We start from the raw sequence: 27904 nt of genomic DNA, 5'->3' as shown, positions 1-27904 counted from the left end.
CACCATCCCTCACGGCGAGGGGGGGCAAAGGAGCACTAGCTTATGGGGTTGATGGCAGTGAAAACTAGCCCGGGTGGGTTAGGATATTGTGTGTAGGGCCCTAGAAGATGACATTAGGTAACGATAAGATTAGTTAGTGACAATGACACCTGTAGTGGGGACGCAGGTAGAGTAGAGTGGATGATAATGACGTGGTATGTGCTTAGTTTAAAGGGAAGACGGGGAGCACTAAGTTATAGTGCGGGAGCCCAGAAACATTTGTTTCACATCTCGAGTACAAAAGGTTTGAGGCCTGGAATATATGCATCTATGATAGGAGACCCCAAAAAGGCAATTCTTAAGTTCTGCAATTCTGCACAGCAACCAGGGGGCGCCACCAAAGACCCCTAAATGTGACTCTTAATTCACAATTTGAGTACATCTTTCAAACTTGTCTTAAAATGTTCTCTATAGGAGTGGAAATCAGAATTCCCAATTCTTAAGTTTTCAATTTGTGTATTAGGTCGCTTAAGAACGACCTAATTAATGCTAATTAATGCTAATTAGCATTTTTAATTCACAATTTGAGTACATCCATGAAACATATGGCAATGTATTCCTTAGGTCATCCTAAATCAAGATCAGTCATTCTTAAGTATCCATTTCATGTATTAACCCACTTAAGAACGCAAAATGTACTCATTGACCCCGTCCCTGGCAAGGTGAGTGTTAATTCACAATTTGAGTACATCTTTCAAATTGGTCCCAAACTGTTCAGTAGATCATCGTGAATCAAGAACAGCAATTCTTATGTGTCCATTTCATGCATCAACCCACTTAAGAATGCAGTCAGTATTGTAACGGAATTTGGGTTGTCACTGGCTGCTATCCCCCCTCCACTCCCTGGCTGGCCCTCCCTTATATGCAAGGGAGGGGCTGGAGTGCTGACCTGAGGGCAGGCCCCAAGTAGACACCCACACCAGTGCTGAGCATGCACACACCTGTCTGGCTGGCCGGATCGAGGGTGTTCAGTTTTGGTTAAGGAAGGAGTTTTGGCCTCCCAGCCAATGGGGAGGCTTCTTCCCTAACTTGAGCCAATTACACCCTAAACAGGAAGTGCCTCTCTACAGAAATGACTGTCCTGCAGTGAATAACTGGGACCAATATACAACATTGTTTGGGGAATAATAACCAGTGACTTAAAGGGAAATATTAACACATTATCAATCCAGGTTTGTGACACTATCTTGAGGGACGAACTTTCTGGGACACCCTGTAGAGGGAGTTGTCGGTTTATCATAGGACCTAATCATGGGGAATCTCCTGCTCTTTCCCTCCATAGATTCTCTGAATCGGCTGCAGAATGTCTGATGTTGCCTGCAATGCCTAGATCACTGCTTAGGTAAGTCAACAAATAGGGTTAGGGTTTGGGGTTAGGTGGCAAAACCCCGGCAGAGGTTGTAGAAGGTGACGACTCCTTGGATGGACATAAATGTGGGGCATTGCTATGGTGAACATCACTGGCGGCTTTAACAGGTGGCGTTTGGGATGAGATGGCGGTAAAGTTCTTGTAACAAGAAACATGGTAACCCTAACCCTAACCCTAACCCAACCCTAACCCTAACCCTAACCCAACCCTAACCCTAACCCAACAAACAACACTATGCTGTAGGCCTAATAAGCATTCGGGGCCGATACAGAATTATGTAGCCCTAGGCCTAGGTGGCGCGCAGGAAATGTCCAGGCAGATGAGGGTATCCAAAGTTCTGTATGCATACCGATTTCAGGTTCGAACCACAGCTGAGTAGAAAATAATGACTTATTGCCTCAAAATTTGAAATAACTTCTTTTGGATTTCACTGACCAAAACTGACTGACTCGCCATGCTCACTGACCACCCGCTGTGATTTTATTTTTCAGACAATGATTTGAAACATGCAACCATGGAATCGGCCACCAATACTACGCCTACTGTCCAGCCTACTGTCCAGCCTACTGTTTCATCATTGGAACGCAGATGTATTCTTCACATCCAACGCAGTGCAGACAAGAAAGCTCGTCCAGACGTTCTACCTTTCAAGGATACGCAATGGGAAGCAGTAGAAACAGCAGCAGCTAATAGACGGCAAAAGCAACATTTCCAGGACTCTGTCTATTGTGGTGTAGTTCAGAGATTGCCTACGTCTCCTGCTGAAATGGATGGTTACCATGTTTCTTGTTACAAGAACTTTACCGCCATCTCATCCCAAACGCCGCCTGTTAAAGCCGCCAGTGATGTTCACCGTAGCAATGCCCCACATTTACGTCCATCCAAGGAGTCGGCACCTTCTACATCATCTGCCGGGATTTTGCCACCTGTTTGTCTATTCTGTGAGAAAAAGATAAAACGACTCAAAGGTGGAAGCGTCGAACTGTTGGGAAGATGTGAAACCATTGAAGCCGGTGTATCGATCCAAAATGCAGCAAAGACATTAAATGACAGTAAGGTTATTCCAAAAGTAGTTGATACGGATTTAATTGCCAAGGAGGCCCACTACCATCATTCATGTAAAAGTGCGTATTTGTTGTCAGCCAATCGAGTTTCCCAAAAGGACACACGTGAAACAAAAACGCCTTCTGAGACCAGTGTGTTGGACATTTTTGCATACATTGAGCAATCTGTAATAATAGACAACAGACCTGAACTTCTTAATTCTGTATATGAACGTTATCTTGATATTTGTTCGGCATCCGCAGAAACGCCCAGGGGAAGCGCCTTCAGCCTCTCTAGGACATTGATGAGTCACTTCAAAGCGCGCATAAAGATACAGAGTTCACTTGGGAAAAGGCTTGGAAACATCTTATATAATGCAGAAACCGCAGATGATGCAATTCGTGTTGTATATGATTACACATCTACTGATGAGAGAACAATCGCCAAAGCAGCATTGCTTTTGCGCAACCAGTTGCTCAAGGTTGAAAAGGTCGACCTTCCTGAATGTCCGACATTGGAGGATTTAAGAAACGGGGACTCGTCACCCCCAAAACTTGTAGTAGATTTTTTCAATATTTTGTACGGAGGGCTAAAACCAGAGCGATATACAGAGTCAGTAAAGCGCCGCGCAAATTCGTCTAGTCAGGATGCCTTGTTCATTGTACAACGGGGTCGCGCAAAACCTGCAAAACATGTAGCTCTTGGTATGAGTGTTAAGTCGGTCACTGGCAGTAAAAAAATGGTTCAAGTCCTGAACAGGTTTGGTCACTGTTTAAGCTACAACACATTGGAAGAAGTTGAAACTGCCACAGCTGAATCCATTCAAGAACAGAAGCTTGCTTGTCCAAAAGGAACAGTCGTAGGTAAACCAGTCGGATTAGCCTTCGACAATTTCGATGAGATGACTCAAACCATGTCTGGAGCCAATTCGCTGCACGATACCATGGGTATTCTGTACCAAAATGTGCCAGCACCTGATGAAGAACGTGAAGCATCTGCTGTCATGGCAGTTTCAACCTCAACTAGTGCTCGGCAAGTAAAGACAGGCAAAAGGAAGAGAACCCTTGAGAGTACAGATACTGCACTCCAGCCATATAGGAAGATACCAAAGATGACGAAGTTCAGTTACAAAAACACTGCAGTCTACAGCCTTCCAGATGTTAGCAACAAGGCTCGCCACCTGGACCTCGTGTGGATGATGAGCCATGCCATTGGCAATGATGTATTGCCTATTATGTGGGTTGGGTTTAATGCAAGCATTTGCAGTGACCACCTTCCAAAACAAGAGGTTCTATATATGCCAAACTTACGCCAGCCTATCACCAGCCTAGAGGTCGTGCAGGAGACTCTCCTCATCACGCAGAGGTGTGCTAATGAGACGGGACAGAAATACGGAATAGTCAGTTATGATCTGGGCGCAGCCAAGCCGGCACTTCAAATACAAGTGACTGAGAAACCGAAATTTGATAACATTTTCATAATGTTAGGCCCATTCCACATCGAAATGGCTTTCTTCAAGGCTATTGGGAAACTCCTGTCCAACTCTGGAGGACCAGAAATGCTGACTGAATCTGAGGTACTTGCAACCGGATCCTTAAACGGATTTTTGACGGGGAAACATTTCAACAGGTGCAAGAGATTGCACCCCATACTAGCCCTTGCTCTTGAGATGCTACACTTCTCATCCTTCTTAGACTCTTACCCACACAGAGAAGAAACAGAAGCATTGATAAGCAGCATTCAACTGACCACGTGGGAGCAGCTTCAGTCTGCTCTAGACTCGGACGTCTTCAAAGCATGCACAGCCGCGTATGAAGCATATACCCAAGTGACAAGATCTGGAGGCCATGGTGCAACCGCCCAGTTTTGGAGAATGTATATAGATTACATTCATAAATACCACGAGCTCGAACGGGCGATTCGAACGAATGATATCGATCTCTATACATACTCACTGACCGGACTCATTGGACTGTTCTTTGCTACAAACCATGTAAATTACAGTCGGTGGCTGACAAAGTTCCAACTCGATTTGATGAACATGGAAGACAGCCATCCTGGCCTACGTCAAATACTGGAAGCAGGCGTCTTTACTGTACGACGAACAGAACATCCATTCAGTAGATGCCCGGTCGACTTGACTCTAGAACAGACGATTAACGCGGATGCAGCTTCGAGAAGACCTGGATTCACTTCTTCAACGAATAATTATGCGGCACGACTTCGCTGGATGCTTACGAAATCCACTAGAGCTTCATTCGTTAGTCTACTCCACGAAATGGCTGGGCTGATAGTCAAAGAAGACACAACTGCTGAACTGAGACCTGCACGAATAAAACGTGACGATAGAGATGTGAAAACCATGGTGAAACAAATCCAGGATAGTTGCAATCCGTTTGGGAACGAAACAGATGCAGATACCATGTTGTACAACATCCATACAGGAAGGGCAACTAGTGAAACAGTCCGCGAAAGTTTACTGAATGTGCCAGCAAGTGGAAGGACATTACACCAGGCATTCATCACAGCATGCGAGGCCGATGACAGTAGGTTTGAACAACCCATAAAGAAAGCTCCTCTCAAAACATTCGTAGACGAATGTGCCAGAAATAGACGAACACCGGATAAGAAAGTGGCAGTTCTGAAGTGTACTCGTGATTTGATGGGCCGCCTAATAATCCTTGCATCAAAGCGTGATGTTGACCTGCAGCATATATTCCAATATCCCCTTACACCAGTACCACTCACGATGTGCAATCCTGATGAGAGCATGGTCAAGACAGATAAAAGTAAGTTGCTTAACTTACTGGAGAGCAAGGAGATCAAAGGAGACGGACCTCAACAGATCAATGCATACGTAGTAGATGGACAATATCTTCTGCACACCCTACCTCCAAACTTACCACCCACATATGGAGGTCTAGCGAGGAGCATACTCTACCAAGTATTGTCATTGTCCAAAGTCCGGGTACACGTAGCCTTTGATGATTACCCTCAACCGTCACTGAAGGATGCAGAAAGAGCCAGATGGGGGACAACAGCCGAGGACAGCAGATCCTACATTATTACTGGTCCAGCACAAAGAAGGCCCAACGATATCAGCAAAGCGCTAACGTCCAGGTCATTCAAACGGGAACTTCCTGATTTTCTTGCAAGAGAATGGCAGGATCAAGCATACGCTCATATACTTGGGACCTGTGATGTCTTCCTAGATGTTCCGTCAGGCCAGTGCTTCCATTTCCACGTAAGCGAAGGAGAGGTCAAGCGAGATACCGTAGACATGCTCAGTAACAACCATGAAGAAGCGGATACCAAGATCTGCATGCATGCAAAGGCAGCAGACACCTCGAATGGAAATGTAGTAATACGCGCCTCAGACACGGACATAGCTGTTATTCTGCTCTATCATTGTGAGAAATTCAGCAGCCACATCTGGATGGATGTCGGTACTACATCCAAGCGTAATCGGAGGCTCATTGACCTAACAGCGATATCCAAGTCACTGGGACCACAACTGTGCAGTTCCCTCCCTGCCTTCCATGCCTTTACCGGCTCGGATTACACCGCAGCATTTGTAAGAAAGGGCAAGGTTCAGCCCTTTAATAAGCTGGAAAAGATGCCCGATGTACAGCAAGCTTTCAAAGCTTTGTCAACAGATGGACTGCCAAGCGAGAAATGCAAGGACACACTCTTGAAATTCACTGCTATAATGTATGGAGCCAAAGAGAAGTCGAAGGAAACGTTAAACGCCTACAGGTTCAAGACCTTTGAAAGAATTTACAAGCCCAAGTTAAGAGGAAAGAACCCACTTGAAAAGCTGAAGGGAGCTGATGCCAGTAGTATTCCTCCATGCGAAAGAGAGGTTGCTGCCCACATAAAGCGTGTATCGCTTGTTTCAAGAATGTGGGCCAATGCTGACCAGCCAATCATCCAGCAACACCCATCAGAGGATGACGGATGGGAACTAGTGGGAGATCAATATAAACCCATCTGGTTTGAGGGAGACCAACTTCCGGAGTCGCTCGTTCCAGATGATGAAGAATTAGCTGATGCTGACGATGATGAGGTCCTAGCGCAGTCATCTTCTGATGAAGAGGACGTTGAAGGAGATGGTGATGATGGTGATGTGTAGGTTTACAATCGACCAAACCTGTTCATACGATTATATTCAGTACGGTACATATCCAAAGCATCCTGACAGGGAATTTGTAATGTTTTTGAAATTTTAAGCAAAATAATGTTAGGAATGTTGGATAAAACAACATATATACAATCATGTTGATGTTTGAGATAAATTCAATAATTTTTCGTTGATATAGTTAGTTGAGTTTTTACATACATTAAAATTTGTTTTTAGTTCAGGGTAATTAGCTTAAACATGTTAAATAGTTTATAAGCGATAGTCAGAGATAAAACAGCAATATCGCTAATAGAGTAAAAGTTAGACATTAGGTATTAATTTTTATAAAATTAACATTAAAAATTGTTTTTTGTTCCGAGATTTGAGATTTAATTGTTGATGGGCGGTAGAACCAGGACGCCAATTTACTACATGACTTACTATGATCTGATTTTGAAGCATAATTCATGCATACTAAGTACATTTTTGTGTAGTTTATAAAAAAATAAAACATTGTGTTTGTATACAATCTATGTTTCTCCTTTTTGTCAGTGTGCATTCTTAAGTGGGTTAATACATGAAATGGATACTTAAGAATGACTGATCTTGATTTAGGATGACCTAAGGAATACATTGCCATATGTTTCATGGATGTACTCAAATTGTGAATTAAAAATGCTAATTAGCGTTAATTAGCATTAATTAGGTCGTTCTTAAGCGACCTAATACACAAATTGAAAACTTAAGAATTGGGAATTCTGATTTCCACTCCTATAGAGAACATTTTAAGACAAGTTTGAAAGATGTACTCAAATTGTGAATTAAGAGTCACATTTAGGGGTCTTTGGTGGCGCCCCCTGGTTGCTGTGCAGAATTGCAGAACTTAAGAATTGCCTTTTTGGGGTCTCCTATCATAGATGCATATATTCCAGGCCTCAAACCTTTTGTACTCGAGATGTGAAACAAATGTTTCTGGGCTCCTGCACTATTAGCAGGGCAACAGGTAGTTCAGATGATGCCGTGTGTTTGAGGATTGAACAGGTGAGATTGAACAGGTATGATTGCACAGGTGTGCAACTGAACAGGTGTGTGGAGCAGTGTATGAGTGAGTGAAGGTGATTGTGTATTGTGCTGACCAAATGGTCCAGGAAGAGGAGGAGGGTGCAGGTGGCACCAGGTGTGAGTGCACAGGTGTGCAACAACAGGTATGGAAAACGGTTGTGTGGAAGACATGGAGTGTGGAATAAGTGGAGTATTGGAATGGATGGTCGTGGAGTGAGTATGGTGGAAACGATGGAGTGGAGTGGGTGGTGCGAAGGTGTGAATGGGGGAAGAGTGGACCCGTATTCACGAATACCCGGGGCGGGTAGTGTAAGTGTTAGGTAGAGGGTATAGGTAAATTGTGGTTGGATATTGGCATCTGTGGTGCGGGTGACAGAATGGTATTTGGATGGATGCATTAGTGTTGTGGAAATGGCTGGGCGTGTAGCCTGTTAGTGTGTGTAGTTGGTTTGGGCACTCCACCACTGTGAGGATGTCGGCCAGGTGAGGCCGCAGGTGGGCTCTGGGAGCCGGTAGTTGTGGATGGGGCCCGAGGATCCGGAGGACGGACCCGGGTAGCCCAGTGCCAGAGGGCACCAAGGGGTGACAGAGCCAGGAGGGGCCTTCCCAAATTAGATAGGTTAGGTAAGGAGCTAGGTAAGCTCGGGTGGCAACTGCAGTGGTGGAGGTGTGCAGGTGGGTATACCTGCTGGGAGAGCTACGCGTCACAGCCCAGAAATTGTGCAAGGGCACCGGGAGATGAATCGGGGGAGTGAGACCCCAAATTGATGAGCACCACAGTTTGGTCAATGGGAATTGGTTTTTAGAACCCATAGTGTAAGCTGGCCAATGGATTGGCAGGGAAAGACCCCGGGTAGTGTAAAGTGTGTTAAAGTCATTTAGAGGATAGTTAGGATTGAAGTCTCCTCGCACCATCTGCATCCACTCACCTGAGATGACGTACCTCCACACCATGCCATGTTTTGATTATTTTTTATGATGCAAATGTTTTGGATTGTGAGACGCATCATGACGTGGGTGTGACATTGTGCTTTGTTGTTCCATCTCTTCCTCCTTATGAGGATTGATGATGAATTGGGTGATGGCAAATTTTGGTTAGAGGGATTGTGGTGACGAATTTGGTATTGGAGAAATATGGGGAGACGAGACATTAGCGACGAATTTGTAAATGTGTAGATTTTGTACATATGGGGTAAGGGCAAGGGTAGTGTAGGTGACAGGGGGGTGACGTACGGTAGGGACGAGCTTTCTCACTTCGCCCTCCGTACGCATTTCGCCTTGCATTGCCTTGTTTGATGTGTACCCTTGTGACCTTACCCCTCGCTCATTTCTCTTGTCCCCCTTTTGTCTCCCACATGACCTGTGCGCTATGGGGTGCCGAGGGGAGCGTGCGTGAGACGGCCATTGTGCGCCCGGAACTCTCAGAACCAGCTGTCTGCATCGATGCACCACATTATGGACCACATGTCTGTGGCCGAGCACCACTTATGGACCCCATGGGTTGGGGCATGGCCCCTCTGCTGGAACCAGCCATGAGGGCCCGAAATCTTGCTGGCGGACCTTGGCCACAGGGCACTGATGTCCCACAGGTGAACCACACGTAGTCGGCCCTGTGGGCCATAAATAAAATAAATAAAATGGACACGTTTGGGCAAGCTTTATTGCAAATAGGCCGCCAGTAAGAAAATGAAAGAAAGACAACAACTGGAAGACAATAATAATAACCAGCAGAGGGAGCCGAAGAGCAAGAGATCACCTGCAGGGTTAGGGGTTGTTGATTTATTTTTTATTCTTGAACTATGGTGACTGCACCGATTGGTGCTTGAGGGTGCTTGTATTGGTGCGTTTTTGGGTGCTTTCATGGTGCATTGATGCAGAGCAGACTGTCTCCCCCCCAGAAAGAACAATCACAGGTCCTGGGTTAGTTTTGTAAATAAAAATAGCGTCATTGTAAATAATGCTCCCCACCGTCAGTGTATAGTTTGAAGACAATTCCGCAATTCGGTTAACTGTGGGCGTAAGTCTGTTAGGCAGGGTGCAATGGAGCAGCGGGACACATTTATTTATGTTTTAAAACTGTCGCACTCAGGGTCAGGTTAAAGTAGAGGGAACTACACCTACGTGTCACACTAAATAAAAGTTGTAGGCCCGGGACGTGCCTAAGAGGAGGAGGGTGCAGTGTTGCGGATATGAGGACTGTATATTTTTTTGATTGTGTGCTTTATTCTTATTATTATTGTTTATTCTGCGCCCCCTGCCTCCGGAGCTGTGTAAAGGTCAAAGGGCATCCCATAATTAGTCCACAAGCATACACGTCAGCCAATAATAGAAGACCCCTGTTCGATAATTATATCTTATTCTGTGTTTTAGGGTAAGGCTGTGTCTCCCATTAATTGAAGTACTCCATTGCACCAGTGACAGGGAATAGATCCCCTTTCATTCCCATCCCCAAAATCTCCATTTCCTTTCACATCCCCTTTCGTCATTGCCAAGCCTCGATTGCCAATTACATCCCCTCCAAAACCACCATTGAACATGTGCTCGGGTCGGGGAAGAGGGGCGTGCCCGCCCGTCGTCATCAAGGGCGGAGCCAGAGGGTCGCGTGACCAACCAGGGCCGAGGTGAGCACACCGATGGGCGTGTCCTGAAGGCCGGCGGCTTGATCGCCGGAGGCGCTATAAAGGCGCGCGCGCAAGAAGCGTGGGGTTGTCGGTGGTGAGGAGTGAGTGGACCAAGAGAGAGAAAGAGTGGTTGGACCAAGAAAGAGAAAGAGTGGTTGGACCAAGAGAGAAAGAGTGGTTGGACAGGGAGACGTGCAAGAGTGTTGTTGAGTTGAGGGTTTGGACCAGACGAGTCAGACGAGTCCTGGCAAAGCAAGCGGCGGCCACAGCAGCAACAACACCCAACAGCCGCTTGGGGCCTGGACGGCGGTTTTGAGCAGGGCCGCGAAGGAACGGCGGCTGCTAAACGCGCCGATCGTGCTGCAGGACCCCCTTGGACCTTCCTCTCCCTCCAGCCATCCACCTCCTGCCTTTCCACCCTTCTTGTGTACGTGAGTTTGTTCTGTGTGTCTTGTCCCTGGGTATTTAATTAAGTCTGTATAAGCTAGTATTTGCACTGTGTCACCTGCGTCTTATGTGTTGTAAATAAACGTGACTGCTTTCTTTTTGCTTGTGTGTATAATAAATCCAATTACTCTTCTGTCCGTCTTCTCATCATATTCCTTTTCCTCTTTGCATTTCGTCGTTTTAGGCTTTTCCAGATTGGGCAGCTGCGGTGCGATACGGCCAAAGTTCTGGGTGAATCGGGTGAGTCGGGGAACAACTGTTCGGTCGCGGAGCCTTCGCTCGGCAAATAACATCTAAACCGCGATCTGTAACAATATGTTTTGGCATATGAGGATTCCAATAACAACAACATATTTATGATTCGAACATTCTTCTCCAATCCTCTAAAACATTTCATAGAAATAACGTAGAACATGTTATTCAATAGAAATTTATTTGGGCGGTTATAGAACTTGAAGATGGATAATTTTTTTTAAAGGTACAACATGTATGAATCAGGAGTGTCAACGTTACGGATTAAATGTTCCTAATTGTCATTGTTTCAATCATCTTCTAGATCTTCGCCAATCATTGGTGGTGTGATGTTCATACATATGTCGCCTTCCCCGCCACATTTGCAAAGTTCGATGCAGACCACATTGTTTCCTCTGCATGAGCATCTTCTCGAACACTGATTTCTCACAGTTACACCTGACGAGCTGCAACACTGAGACCGGAGCTGTTGCAACCTGAGAAAGAACCGTCAGTAGCTTTTTGTCTCGGTTTCGCCACCCCAAGGTCAAAGGGTCAAGACAAGTTGGGTTCAATACCATATCCTGACGCCAGATATTAGCCTGCACATGTGCACGGCGTATATGTTCAATCCATGCTCCCTGGGTCGGTGGCAGTTTGTCAACTGCTTCTTCATCTTTGAGTTGCTTGAACAAAAACCATCTGAGCACCTTTGCTTGCCCAATGTGGACTCCACGTGGACAGAAAAGAGAGCAAAGAAACTCTTCACAGCCACATAGAACTTCTGCGGACAGTTCATCTCCTTCGTCAAGACCAGCTGTTAACTCCATCGCCTGATGACTGATACACTCCAATGGCCATGCCATGGAAACTGTGTTTCCCATCTGGAGTGTCAACTTTCTTGTCAATGTTATCCATTGATGCTCGTATGGTCTTGTTTTTCAGAAGATCTGGTGGAACATAATATACACCATACTCTCCCATGTTGTCGCATACGGAAATGGCAATGCTGTTACATGTCTTCTGTACTCTGTCATGTGTAACTCCTACACCTGCATTGTTCAGCAGCGCAATTGCCTTTTGACTGCGGAAACTGTGATACATGTACAATGAGAGTCCCACTGAGTAAGGGCTGTGAAAGATGCATCGAAATTCAGATGTACTTGATTTTGGTGTTAGAGACATTTGTCTCTTTGTCTTGCATGATTACACTATGGAATGTGAAAGAATGTGACAATTGTGACATGTGTTGTTAAGCTCTTTGACACATGTGTCTGTTGTTGCAGCTTGAGCTCCTGGTACTATCCACCTCATCATATTGACTAGTTCTGCAGGTACACACTGTTCTTCGCAATCTGTCAATGAGCGGCTAAAGGTCCATGCGTTAGATTTACGGGATTGCAAGATAGATTGCCTGATCAGTTTTGAGCAACAAAAGATGGCCTTCTTGTCTCGTCTGACATCACGTTCCTCCACAGCAGTGTCGTGGAAGTGTAGGGTGAGACTCAAGACGCCAATGGTCGGAAACAGGTTTTACAAAAGGTCACAACTTTATTAACTGGTTATTCACTTCATTCCATTACCAAATAATACTGTTTAACTCAATGGACCAGGTAACTCTATCCGCATAGTCCCTCTTTCGTGGCTGCAGCGCCGAACCCGTGGTACGCGTTCATTCCGTCGGGCAGGGCTTCTCGTGGCAAGTGCTCTTTGACTCCAAGTCTCTTCTGCTTATATCGGCAAACTTCAGTTAATCCTCTGTCCGCTGAAATCGTAATCCCTTCTCCGCTGCTTCTAATCCGTTCTCCGCAAACGTTACTGGTCGCCTCACTGGCACCAGCCTGCTCTCCTCCCTGCTGGGAATTTGCTTCATCCACTTTGCATCCCGATGAAAGACAATAGTACGGGCTTGGGAATGTGTGTTAGCCCGGGGTCGTGCTAAAGCTACACAACAGGACTCCCAGCTTCGACAGGGCGAGATGCATTCCTGACATTCTTACGACCACCTGCTCGTACCTTGGTTAGTTACCAGTTCCAACCAATAAGTTACACTGAGTTACACTTCCACAATTCCCTCATCTTTTTGTTTTTGTTTATATTAACCATTAATCTAAACATCAATATAAGTAAACAATCAATCACTACAAGTAAACATCAATACAAGTATAAGTAAATAATCAATCACTGCAAGTAAACATCATTACAAGTATAAGTAAATAATCATAACTTTGGTAATCAAATTCCCTTAGGCATACACCGTCATCCTGCAAGAATCACAAAACATTTCGTTGGTCATTGACTCCTTCCATATTGTTCAATCTATTGCATTTGCATGACAAATATATTTTCAAAACAACACTTCACCATCACCAAGATACAACAATTTCACTTCATTTTCAAGTTTTGTAAAGCATCTGCACCATCTGGCAAAAAACGTTTGCCTCCACACAAATGTTGACTTTGTTTGAAAGGAAGGGCTGATCACTTGTGTTTGAATTCAGGTATGAAACATTTTCTTCAGTCTTTATGAACACCTGCACTACTTCGTGTAGGATTTCGCTGTTGTGGTAACGGTGCGGAGTCATAGACTGACCCTGCTCTCCATGTAGCATTCTTGCCACTCTTGCTGTGAACCATAATGATTCCTTGAACAAGGCCTTCGCCCAGTTGTAGTCGACTTGCCTCCTCCCTCATTATGAGTGGGCAGCAAGTGTTGGTGTAACGTTGATTGGCCAGCAAGATGTGGAACAGGGATGCCGGATGCATCCACAATGATGTTGGGACCATGGTGTTCAGGTCATTCATGGTCCTTACCAGGAGCAACCAGCAGAATCGTGCACAGCTGTTGTGACAAGGGCACAGCCGTTTTTGCAGCTCCATGCTGGTTCCCCGGACGTTGGTGAAGTAATAACATATGTCCCCGCATTTCACAGAGGTTGCAGGTAAAATGTCGTTGTCCTGCAACTTCTGATGTGATGAATGTTCGAAGCCTTCGAACAAGAGTAAGTGATCGCCTTTCTTTCATATGTTGCAGTGTGATCCAGGCAAATGGTCACATAAATTTCCTTGGTGAAGGTAAGCATTCATCTCCAAGTTACACGGGAGAATGTCTTCATAATTCTTTGAGAAAGAGGGTGTATGCCACGATTAACTTCATTTTTTAGCCACAAATTTTCTTTCTCGAACTTCTTCCCAATTCCGTTAGCACTCCCTTCAAAATGTGATCTCGTCTTATCCTTATGCTCAGTCACATCTGAATCTGCTTTCCACACACACTGAATCAGATAGGGTACATCTTACCATGAAATCAGCATAATCATGTATATCTTCCGACAGTTTCACATTCAACAATTTGTTGTTTTCCCTTACAACATTCAAAAAGTTATATTCATTTATATGCGTCACACAAATAATATTCAATCAGGTATGTATTTTACTACTAAACTAAGAATAGCATCCACAATTGCTTTCAGGTTAATATAGTTCAAAAATTAACTTGTGCAGGTATTTTAGCACTACTCTAAGAAAATAAATTGTATATGATTACAATCACAAACAGGAATATCTAATTCCCAACAAAAATTTTCCCAAACCAACAAATTAAGCATAATGTATTATTACCATAATTCCTCTCCACTTTTTCTTTTCCCCTTTTTTTTTTCCTAACAGTGTGTCACTCGTGGTGATATGAGTTCACTCATATTGTAATTGACACAACTCATAACATTGTCGTTATGCCATTATCTTAATTCTACTGTATTCATTTGCAACATCACTTGATTTAATCTTTTAATCTCAGTATTTATGTCGCCATAAAAGTCTTCCTTTTCTGGTTCCACATTTCTTTCCTCATTTGTCACTTCATGCGTTATCATCGTGTTGTTGGTTACCTTATTCAAACACACCGTCACTAAGGCTTTCAAGCAAGCCACCACTAAAACAATTGCCAATATAACTACTAAACCAACAAACAAGTCTGCTACTCCTTGTATATATTCATACCTATGACATAATTATATGTCGATGACATTCAACATTATATACCAAACTAACAAGCTTCCTAAAAGGTAAATAAAGAAAATCCCTTAATATGTAACATAAATCAGATTATTTGTCTTACCCTGATCCCCCTATCTCCCGGGGTTGAACTCAATCCCCTGATCATGAGTGTAGTTGTGATACATTTTTCACTCATGTTGTATTAATATCAGCAGGTAATTGTATGTCATGTAGGCAAATAAATGTCACTATCCCAAGTAGGAATATCACATGTTGAAAATGTAATGTTTATCAATGCAAGGGGTGTTAAAATGTAATTCAAATGACTGTAAATCACGACTATCATTTATCTGCCACTGAATGTTCTGCTGGGCTGCTAGCTGCAGCCTCATTTTCTGTGGGATCGTCCGACTTAGCCCCATGTGCTTGCTTGCAATGAGAGGCATGAATCCAACTTTCTATTTTGGGTCCATATTTGTTTCTATTCTTATCAATCTCCTATGGTTTATCAATTCGTTCCAAGATACCGCAACCAAAGGTTTTAACCAAAGCTCTACCAAACTATTTCCAATTTGAACAAAAAAAAATGCCAGTGAAACAATGATTCGAAGAATTAACTTCAAGGGGTTGTAGGGGAAGTATTGTGGGAGACTCAAGACTCCAATGACCGGACACAGGTTTTACAAAAGGTCTGGTTTATTAACTGGTTATTCACTTCATTCCAATTACCAAATGATACCGCTTAATTCAATGGACCAGGTTAACTCTTTTCGCATGGTCCTTCTCGTTCGGCCGATGTTCCTCTGCCACTCCCGTCGGGCAGAGGGTCTGATGATGAGGAGTGCTCGTCCGTTCCGTCGGTCAGAGCTCCTGGTGACAAGTTCTTTTTACTCAACGTTTGCTCTCGTTTATATGGACAAACTGGACTTAATCCCCTGTCCGCTGAACGTTAATCCTTTCTCCGCTAATGCCCCGAGGTCATGCATGCACCAAGTCCTGGCATCAGCTCGCTCCCCTCCTGCTGTGAGTTCCATTTACCAAACGATAGGGGGGTGCTCCAGCCAGGGGCTGTGACCAGGTGGACAAGAGATTATCATGTTCGGGCACATTCCTGACACTCATTTACGAACTCGTCTTTCACAGAGTTTGCAGGTAAAATGTATCTGCTTCGTTACCAGTGTTAATTAATAAGTTACCAGTGCCAAGAGATAAGTTACACTGAGTTACACTTCCACAATTCCCTCATCTTTTTGTTTTTGTTTATATTAACCATTAATCTAAACATCAATATAAGTAAACAATCAATCACTACAAGTAAACATCATTACAAGTATAAGTAAATAATCAATCACTTTGGTAATCAAATTCCCTTGGGCATACACCGTCATCCTGCAAGAATCACAAAACATTTCGTTGGTCATTGACTCCTTCCATATCGTTCAATCTATTTGATTTGCATCACAAATATATTTTCAAAACAACACTTCACCATCACCAAGATACAACAATTTCACTTCATTTTCAAGTTTTGTAAAGCATCTGCACCATCTGGCAGAAAACGTTTGCCTCCACACAAATGTTGACTTTGTTTGAAAGGAAGGGCTGATCACTTGTGTTTGAATCCTGGTATGAAACATTTTCTCCTAATGTCTTCATAGCTCCTGCACTACTTCGTGTAGGATTTCGCTGTTGTGGTAACATTGCGGAGTCATAGACTGACCCTGCTCTCCTTGTAGCATTCTTGCCACTTTTTGCTGTAAACCATAGTAATTCCTGAACAAGGCCTTCACCCAGTTGTAGTCGACTTGCCTCCTCCCTCATTGTGAGTGGGCAGCAAGTATTGGTGTGACGTTGATTGGCCAGCAAGATGTGGAACAGGGATGCCGGATGCATCCACAATGATGTTGGGACCATGGTGTTCAGGTCATTCATGGTCCTTACCAGGAGCAACCAGCAGAATCGTGCACAGCTGTTGTGACAAGGGCACAGCCGTTTTTTGCAGCTCCATGCTGGTTCCCCGGACGTTGGTGAAGTAATAACATATGTCCCCGCATTTCACAGAGGTTGCAGGTAAAATGTCGTTATCCTGCAACTTCTGATGTGGTGAATGTTCGAAGCCTTCGAACAAGAGTAAGTGATCGCCTTTCTTTCATATGTTGCAGTGTGATCCAGGCAAATGGTCACATTAATTTCCTTGGTGAAGGTAAGCATTCATCTCCAAGTTACACGGGAGAATGTCTTCATCATTCTTTGAGAAAGAGGGTGTATGCCACGATTAACTTCATTTTTTAGCCACAAATTTTCTTTCTCGAACTTCTTCCCAATTCCGTTAGCACTCCCTTCAAAATGTGATCTCGTCTTATCCTTATGCTCAGTCACATCTGAATCTGCTTTCCGCACACACTGAATCAGATAGGGTACATCTTACCATGAAATCAGCATAATCATGTATATCTTCCGACAGTTTCACATTCAACAATTTGTTGTTTTTCCTTAACACATTCAAAAAGTTATATTCATTTATATGCGTCACACAAATAATATTCAATCAGGTATGTATTTCACTACTAAACTAAGAATAGCATTGTATATGATTACAATCACAAACGGGAATACCTAATTCCCAACAACAATTTTCCCAAACCAACAAATTAAACATAATGTATTATTACCATAATTCCTCTCCACTTTTTCTTTTCCCTCTTTTTTCCTAACAGTGTGTCACTCGTGGTGATATGAGTTCACTGATATTGTAATTGACACAACTCATAACATTGTCGTTATGCCATTATCTTAATTCTACTGTATTCACTATTCATTTGCAACATCATCTCGGTATTATTCATATCATCATAACAATCTTTCTATTTTAGGTCCATATTTGTTTCTATTCTTATCAACCTCCTACGGTTTATCAATTTGTTCCAAAACACTGCAACCAAAGGTTTTAACTAAAGCTCTACCAAACTATTTCCAATTTGAACTCAAAATGCTAATTAAACAACAATTCAAAGAATTAACTTCAATGGGTCAACAAACTCGTTTTATGAACAGATCTAATTTTCCCATCCAATAATTTTCCTTGCCAAATGTCATATTGCAACACTTTAATAAACCTTCGAAAAATGTCTCCCAAATCAATAAATTCCCTTTTTACTTCCCAAATACTCATCTGTAAATTACATATTCAATTACAGTTTTTTCCTATTTGTTCGGCCTAAATGGCCACCGAAGTGGCTGCCAACATGCAGTACCGTTTTTATCTACCAAGCAAGTATTCGTCCACATAAGATCTCTACCAAAATGTTGTTTGTAAAAAACAAATCTGGGATTTCTGATTACATGGATGCACACTCTCAGGACATTTCAGGCTGCTTGTTAACAATCCACTACGATAAATTAATTCCTTTACCCACAATCAAATAATTAGTACAAATTGAGGATATTATCCCTATCACATTCATTTATAGATTCATTATGTTGGATCTAAATTTTTCTCCCACTGCTGCAAGGAAGAACAATAGCTCTAATAAGTCTTTGTAATATCTCACTTCATTTACCCAGCATCGAAGAATTTATTTACTATCCATTCCCATCTGTTAAGCAGTGACTTTGTTTGAACTCCAAAACTTAATTTGATGAATCCCATGTGTACAGCTACCACTTATTGAAACCCATACTTTTGTAGAAAATATCCAAGTAAGTGTTTTTATTTTAAACCCCCTTAACTGTTGCTCATCCATTTCTATGCACCCAGTGAGTACTACTGACACCAGTATGCCAATATAGGTGTGCGAGTTTAACAAATATGTTGCAGGTACACGTGACATCGCGTTCTGAGTATAAATAATGTAACAGCGCGTTCATGGCTGCTCCTTGGTTTAAGATTCACAATGCATTCCGTTTTAAAACTCACAATAGTTCAAATCAGCAAGCTTTTCTTTACTATTTTCCCATATCATCTATGCCTAATACACATCCATACATGCAGCACAATTTATATGCTGATAAAATTCAAGTTTATATATATATATCTATCTATAATTCCAGTAATCTCTGTACGTCTGTACGTCTGTACGTTTGTTTGTCTGTGACCGCTGTTTCTCGACAACCACGGGTCCGATATACTTTTAACTTGCCAGGTATATTGCTGGGGACCCGAGGATGTGCCTTTTCAAGGTTTCATATTAATCGGACAATTACTTACCGAGCTATGTCCAAAAAACGATTCAACCAATCAGAGAGCAGCGAACGATCGCGTGTGCCGAACGTGGAGGACACACTCTGCCTCGGATGGCACATTTGAGAGCGTATTCATTTATTTCACGTTTGCAAACTATGTTGGCGTTAAACTATGTTTTAAAACTAATAAAACCGAATTTGCGATTCATTCGCTTTCCTGCGCGTTTGTGCACGCGATGGCGATTTCTTTACCAAACTCCGGAAGCCGTTCGCTTTGGACCAAACCATTGCATGTAAATAGAGGGGGGGGATTGTCACCGTACTCGCAAGCCGTTCGCTTTGGACCAAACCATTTCATGTAAATAGAGGGGGGGGATATAATTTTAGATATAGATATAGTACGGGCAATGCCCTAGTATATATAAATCCATGAGCAGAGTATTCTGGGAAGTCAGTGTAAGACCTCTCCCAAATTTGGATAATTTTGTACTCCCTCATTTCTTTTTATGAAGCTCATATCCATAAATAGATGTTATTCTCATATAAATTCTATCAAAAATGGAATCCCAAAATTACTCACAATTTTACTATTAATTAATGGCTGCTCATAACCCAGCACATCAAATCTTTATATTCCATTTCCCTTGACAAAAGAGATAATGTTCATAATCAAATTATATTTCTATTTTATTTTACGGATTCTCTGGATATTCAATCCCATCCACATAAAACTATCCATTTCCAGACAGGCACACTGTCGGTGTCAACAATCTTGTAAGATTGATATACAAAACAACAAAAACAAAAACACTAACATTGACACACATAAACACACACACACATGCATTATGCGTATTTGTTTGCGTTGGAACCATTATTTACAGATCAAGATGGGTGTCAATTTTATTTCAATTTCATAAAATTTGTCCTTCAATTTTATAAATGCTAATACACAAATAGACCAAAACGTTTATTCTTAGAAAACCCCTATAATGTCACATTGAAATTACCCTTTCAGTTCCCATCATAATTTATCCAAATTTGACTACACACCCATTTGCATGTCAGTCGACCACTGACCTATCAATCATGCGGAACACTAGTCCGAAATTCCCACCTGATCATCATGTGACTCTTGTCACTTAGTTTCAAAAATTTGCAAATCAATTGTTCCAACTTTGTAAATTTAAAATTGTGTGCCCAACATAAAAGATCCAATTTCGGCATTTGATCAATTAATTACTAATTTGCTTACAAGCAAAAGAAAGAATGAATAATTCTTGCTCCGAAAACTTTTCAGACCCAAGAATCATCGACGGTTATTCATGTTTGTCCAGTAATCTAATTTGTTGAGGCCAATCGTCATTTGGGATTTGTCGCAATGAAGGCCTAATCATTGTCTGAGGTATCGGTCAGCACTGGTACCCTTGATCTTGGCTTACCCTATTAACTTGTCTTCCTTTTGGTATACGGACATCCTCTTTTCCAATGTCCCATCCGTCCACACTTGAAACACCGGTTTCTGTCGTTGCCTGGGCTGTGCACCTGTGCACTTGTATTGCTGGGCTGCATCTCTACATCCCTGAGTTGCCACTGCAATCTCTCGTTATCTCCTGAAACACGAAAAAATTCTCTGTACCGTCCTTTTTGGGGAGACAACTGGAAATCAGATGGGACAACTGTCACTTTCATTCCTAATTTCGAGGGCAGTTGTGCATTTGTCTCCTCCACTGTATCCTGTATCCTTTTTATTTTAAGTTCTAGATCCGTTATCCGTTCTTGCTGTTCCCGTTGTCTGGATTCACCATCCCAAAGATGGAATGCAAGCCAGTCTACCGTTAGATTCTGTCTCTTCCTGGCTTTCAATCTTTGTTCCAATCTTTCCAATCGACTTCGCTCAAATGTACCATCTCTTGGAAACTCCTCATCATGTCCCTTTGTCCACAAATACCAATTCTTGACCTGCCTTATAGCTTCGGCACCATAACGGTCGTACATATGATGTGTACAAGTACTTTTTTGTGGAATTTCTGGTTGTCCTTGTGTATTCTTGCAGGCTCCATTTCCCATTCTGCCTTTTATCAAAGTAGCGTTGGATGTGTTGTAGCTTGTTCCAGGTTCCTCTAAAGCTTCACTCGTACCTCCAGGAAGGATCTCTCCACCTGTTCACACGGTGATTTCCAGAGAATCTCCCTCAGCTGTGGCTTTTGCACAATCCAATCTCACAGATCAGTATTTGCAGATGAGCCGGAGGGTCAGTATGAAATGGGTGAATCCTCAGGTGTCCGCTCTGTTGACGGGGAAATCACACAATGGTAACCGCACATATATATCTGTATATAAACTCACCACCTTGCTCAATTTTCCCAGGTTGTCTCCACATTGATAATATCTCGCAAAGATATCAAAGCTTCTTTCTTGAGACCGCATTTTCATCAATCAAACAATCAATATATTCAATTCAATTTATTCAGTTCAATTTATTCAGTTAAATTTATTCAATTAAATTCAATCAATTAGATTCAATCAATCAACAATTCAATCAATTATTCAATTTCAATTAATTCATCAATATTCATCAATAAATCAAATTAATCATTTTGGATGACTCCTTGCATAAGCCCTTTCCCCAATGATGTCAGGACAGGTCCATCCATTGACTGAGATCGAATTTCATCGGTCGTCACCTCGGGTTCGTACCTCATGTCAATTGATGAATCACCGTCCTGTCCTAGGGTCATATCTGACATATTTCCCCATTTTGCCTGGTCTCCACAAATTTTCTTTGCAACCACTAAAGGCAACTCATCCTTCATTCGTGAGACAAGAATATCCAATCATATCATTGAACTTACCATCCGTGATATTTGTTTGCTCATTCACTATTCCTGATTCGTCATCAAGGATCTCCATCATCAGACAGCGTACTTAATTCCGCATTTTAATGAGAATTCAACAGGAATTTACGACTCAAAGGAAAAAGAACGAGCAGACCTTTTGCAGGACGATCGTTACAAAATCGTTACATATATTAAAGTATTTATAATGTCGACAAATCATAGCTTAATTCTTACAAAATTTGGTTCTTTGAATAAATCACAGCACCGGGAGAACCAGCTCCAAAAATGGATCTTTGTGTTTATTCAGCACCCTAGTAATTGGTTCTTTGTGTACTAATTACACAGCACCCAGGCCCCGCTCATATGGATCTTTGTGCAGCGCTGCACAGCACCTGAGCAAAAGGGGTTTCATCTACATTTTCCTTATCCGGTGTACCATCCGTGATATTTGTTTGCTCATTCACTATTCCTGATTCGTCATCAAGGATCTCCATCATCACACAGCATACTTAATTCCGCATTTTAATGAGAATTCAACAGGAATTTACGACTCAAAGGAAAAAGAACGAGCAGACCTTTTGCAGGACGATAACTGGAATTAGTCGTGAAAATATATCCCACATACACAAGAATACACACCCACACAAATAAACAACATTTATTCCGTTTAACAGAACAAACATTTCCTCTATCATGACATGCATGTCTTCAAAATTATATGACCAAGAGAAAAAGTAAAATTAATTAAAAACTGCAGGCAGTGATGATCCGGGGACCATACCGCTCCATCCTGATTGGACGAGTGCGTGCTAGAGTCGTTAATAACGACAGTCCAGATCCGATTGTTCAAAATTTCAACTCAATCGATCGAAAAATGAACGCAGGGATGCATTTTAAAGGTGCAGTGGCACTAACTGAGTTGCCACGAATATGGCCACGAAATTGCCAATATGGCCAATATGACAGCCACAAAATATTTTCCTTAATCAATTGGCTCATAGCATAACCAATCTGCAAGTATTTCATCCGAAGATGTATCTCTGAGGACTTTTAATTAAATAAGTCATTTATAAATCAACGAGTTAATTTATTAAATGATTAATCAATAAATCAAAATTTTCCTTGACAGCCACATCACTTGGTCAGTGTCATGTCCAAATATCAGCTTCCTTACTCAAAAGGTGCCTGAGTTAATGTAATGTAATTACTGTAATAAGATTACTGCAATTACTGTAATGATTACTGTAATTACTGTAACTACCGGAACTGTAATGGTAATTACTGTAATGTAATTACTGTAATTTAATAAGAAATGTAATTAATTAAATAAGTACTTCATTAATCGTTAATAATGAAATAATTCCTGAATTTTCATTCGATTTACTTGACATTCGAATGGGATTTATATATCCGTCAACTAGTTCAATCAACACCTATTTTATTCAACATAGGCCAAAAGTCAACAACAATTTGAAAAATCCTTAATTTTCATTCGATTCACTTGACATTCGAATGGGATTTATATATCCGTCAACTAGTTCAATCAACAACTATTTTATTCAACATAGGCCAAAAGTCAACAACAATTTGAAAAATCCTTAATTTTCATTCGATTCACTTGACATTCGAATGGGATTTATATATCCCTCAACTAGTTCAATCAACAACTATTTTATTCAACATAGGCCAAAAGTCAACAACAATTTGAAAAATCCTTAATTTTCATTCGATTCACTTGACATTCGAATGGGATTTATATATCCCTCAACTAGTTCAATCAACAACTATTTTATTCAACATAGGCCAAAAGTCAACAACAATTTGAAAAATCCTTAATTTTCATTCGATTCACTTGACATTCGAATGGGATTTATATATCCCTCAACTAGTTCAATCAACAACTATTTTATTCAACATAGGCCAAAAGTCAACAACAATTTGAAAAATCCTTAATTTTCATTCGATTCACTTGACATTCGAATGGGATTTATATATCCCTCAACTAGTTCAATCAACAACTATTTTATTCAACATAGGCCAAAAGTCCACAACAATTAGAAAAATCCTTAATTTTTATTCGATTCACTTGACATTCGAATGGGATTTATATATCCCTCAACTAGTTCAATCAACAACTATTTTATTCAACATAGGCCAAAAGTCAACAACAATTTTAAAAATCCTTAATTTTCATTCGATTCACTTGACATTCGAATGGGATTTATATATCTGTCAACTAGTTCAATCAACAACTATTTTATTCAACATAGGCCAAAAGTCCACAACAATTTGAAAAATCCTTAATTTTCATTCGATTCACTTGACATTCGAATGGGATTTATATATCCCTCAACTAGTTCAATCAACAACTATTTTATTCAACATAGGCCAAAAGTCAACAACAATTTGAAAAATCCTTAATTTTCATTCGATTCACTTGACATTCGAATGGGATTTATATATCCCTCAACTAGTTCAATCAACAACTATTTTATTCAACATAGGCCAAAAGTCAACAACAATTTGAAAAATCCTTAATTTTCATTCGATTCACTTGACATTCGAATGGGATTTATATATCCGTCAACTAGTTCAATCAACAACTATTTTATTCAACATAGGCCAAAAGTCAACAACAATTTGAAAAATCCTTAATTTTCATTCGATTCACTTGACATTCGAATGGGATTTATATATCCCTCAACTAGTTCAATCAACAACTATTTTATTCAACATAGGCCAAAAGTCAACAACAATTTGAAAAATCCTTAATTTTCATTCGATTCACTTGACATTCGAATGGGATTTATATATCCGTCAACTAGTTCAATCAACAACTATTTTATTCAACATAGGCCAAAAGTCAACAACAATTTGAAAAATCCTTAATTTTCATTCGATTCACTTGACATTCGAATGGGATTTATATATCCCTCAACTAGTTCAATCAACAACTATTTTATTCAACATAGGCCAAAAGTCCACAACAATTTGAAAAATCCTTAATTTTCATTCGATTCACTTGACATTCGAATGGGATTTATATATCCCTCAACTAGTTCAATCAACAACTATTTTATTCAACATAGGCCAAAAGTCAACAACAATTTGAAAAATCCTTAATTTTCATTCGATTCACTTGACATTCGAGTGTTCCCAAAACGTTGGAGCAAAACGTTGCAACAACAAATGATCACAAGTAATTATCACATTGCAATGACCTCTAAACATTCCTAAACCAATATCCCATTAAAATCCCATTAAAATCCCATTAAAATCCCATATCTTGTCACCCTTTGCATTGTTGAAAGCAATTAATTCCATAACTCAATATTACCTCAATTTATATATACTAGGGCGTGCCCGCACATACGTGCTTGCCCGTACGTGCTTGCAAAAAAACATGCGTGCGAACAACAACAACAAAAAACTTTGAAACCACGTGGCAGTAACGACCACAGAACCCCCCCCCCCCCTCTATTTACATGAAATGGTTTGGTCCATTCGCAAAGCCAAAGCGAACGACCACAGAACCCCCCCCCCCCCCCTCTATTTACATGAAATGGTTTGGTCCATTCGCAAAGCCAAAGCGAACGGCTTGCGAGTACGGTGACCATACCTTGGGACCCACTTGTCCGATTAATTTCAAACCTTGAAAAGGCACATCCTCGGGTCCCCAGCAATATACCTGGCAAGTTTCAAGTATATCGGACCGGTAGTTGTCGAGAAACAGTGGTCGCATACAGACAGACCGACACACACACCGAGATTACTGGAATTATAGATAGATAAAATCCGATCCCATTAAAACCTTCAGACAAACCACTAGCAATATTATTCCTAGGACTAAAATTACCAGGACCATTATCAAACATTTATCAAAATATTAGGACCATCATCACACCAATGAATGACTCAATCCTTTAATGACTACATCCAAACCCAGACATTTTGAGTTCCGTAACTTTAATACTTCAAATTTTCCATTCCTTCCCTTCCTGATCCTTCGATGTAGGGATGGGTTCTTTTTAGGATCATGTTGCATCGAGCATTATTTTCCAAAACAGTGTGAACATTAAACCACACCAAAACCTCTGACATCCCACCATTAACACCTATTGTAAGCGTGCCGAATCAGTAAGCATCACCCCTCCTATGAGCCTCGACCAGAGGGTGGTTGTTACTCACAAACACTCGTCGCTAGCTGTTCCATTGTCTGCCGATTCCCACTCTGCTGCCGATTTCCACTAGCTGTTTTATTTCTCTGAGCTCATGAAAGTGGTGACAATGGGTGGTCTGCCATTGCTCTTCCACAAAAGAGTCGTTCCAAAGATATAAGCCGTTTTGTCGCAATACCATAAATTGGAATTAGGTAAAAAAATATATATATAAATATAATTCCATTTCCCGGTTCCCTGTCGCACGCCGAGCAAGTCGCGTGCTTTGAACAAGTGCAAACAAAAAAACTACTTTAAACGAGTGTACCGGCCTTACACGTCTTGGAAGCAAATGGTCGCATGGTGCACGCATGCTCCGTTTGCTCCCAGGTCACAGTAAGGCCTTTAATGACCAGCGCAAAAAATACGTATTTACAGAAATCATTTTAGGAAAACACGAATAATAGGTACAATCATTTATCGAAGTACCATTCGTGACTGGTCACGCCACCTATCGCGGCATCGGTGCGCACGGGACCCCCAGAACCACCTCCTTCCCCATGTATGTACAAAACTATTTCCAAGTTCGTAAATCATATTGGACAAAAACAAGCCACACTCACCTTTTAAAGACTTGTTTGTACAATTGATGTCAGCGGTGCCTCCAAATTGTAGGGGAAGTATTGTGGGAGACTCAAGACTCCAATGACCGGACACAGGTTTTACAAAAGGTCTGGTTTATTAACTGGTTATTCACTTCATTCCAATTACCAAATGATACCGCTTAATTCAATGGACCAGGTTAACTCTTTTCGCATGGTCCTTCTCATTCGGCCGATGTTCCTCCGCCACTCCCGTCGGGCAGAGGGTCTGATGATGAGGAGTGCTCGTCCGTTCCGTCGGTCAGAGCTCCTGGTGACAAGTTCTTTTTACTCAACGTTTGCTCTCGTTTATATGGACAAACTGGACTTAATCCCCTGTCCGCTGAACGTTAAACCTTTCTCCGCTAATGCCCCGAGGTCATGCATGCACCAAGTCCTGGCATCAGCTCGCTCCCCTCCTGCTGTGAGTTCCATTTACCAAACGATAGGGGGGTGCTCCAGCCAGGGGCTGTGACCAGGTGGACAAGAGATTATCATGTTCGGGCACATTCCTGACACTCATTTGCGAACTCGTCTTTCACAGAGTTTGCAGGTAAAATGTATCTGCTTCGTTACCAGTGTTAATTAATAAGTTACCAGTGCCAAGAGATAAGTTACACTGAGTTACACTTCCACAGGGTCAATAAATTTATTCTATAGCCAGATCTAATTTTCCCATCCAATAGTTTGCCTTGCCACATGTCATATTATAACACTTTAATAAACCTTCGAAAAATGTTTCCCATCTCAACAAATTTCCTTTTTACAAATAGCCATGTGTAACTTGCGTATTTAACTACAATTTCCTCTCAATTTGTTTGGCCTAGCTGGCCGCAAAAGTGGCTGCCAGCATGCAGTACCGTTCTTTATCTACCAAGGAAGTGCTCGTCCACACAAGACCTCTACCAAAATGTTGTTTGTAAAAACAAATCTGGGATTTCTGATTACATGGATGCACACTCTCAGGACATTTTCAGGCTGCTGTTAACAATCCACTACGATAAATTAATTCCTTTACCCACAATCAAATAATTAGTACAAATTGAGGATATTATCCCTATCACATTCTTTTATAGATTCATTATGTTGGATCTAATTTTTTCCAATAATTTTCCACTGCTGTAAGGAAGACCAATAGCTCTCATAAGTCTT

General features: G+C 41.5%; 1 protein-coding gene across 1 annotated transcript; it reads left to right on the top strand.

Moving 5' to 3' along the window:
* The first annotated feature begins 1319 nt into the window (after positions 1 to 1319).
* Positions 1320 to 7101, top strand: LOC144893222 (uncharacterized). Its single transcript, XM_078782948.1, has 3 exons — positions 1320 to 1381; positions 1900 to 3788; positions 6781 to 7101. Exons 2-3 carry the CDS (start codon positions 1923 to 1925, stop codon positions 6817 to 6819), a joined length of 1905 nt encoding a protein of 634 aa, XP_078639074.1. The 5' UTR covers positions 1320 to 1381; positions 1900 to 1922; the 3' UTR covers positions 6820 to 7101.
* The last annotated feature ends 20803 nt before the right edge of the window (positions 7102 to 27904 follow it).

This window comes from Myxine glutinosa, chromosome 8 (assembly GCF_964187855.1).
Source record: "Myxine glutinosa chromosome 8, kmMyxGlut1.1, whole genome shotgun sequence".
NCBI classification, from domain to species: Eukaryota; Metazoa; Chordata; class Myxini; order Myxiniformes; family Myxinidae; genus Myxine; species Myxine glutinosa.
Note: the sequence above shows the minus strand (reverse complement) of the source record. Positions and strands in the feature narration are given on the sequence as shown.

Bases quoted from the DNA above. Each gene is read 5' to 3' on its own strand.
- LOC144893222 (XM_078782948.1), top strand. From the start codon at position 1,923: ATGGAATCGGCCACCAATACTACGCCTACTGTCCAGCCTACTGTCCAG. The intron at 3,789-6,780 runs GTGCAGGAGACT...TAGTTAGTTGAG, and splicing joins CTATCACCAGCCTAGAGGTC to TTTTTACATACATTAAAATT.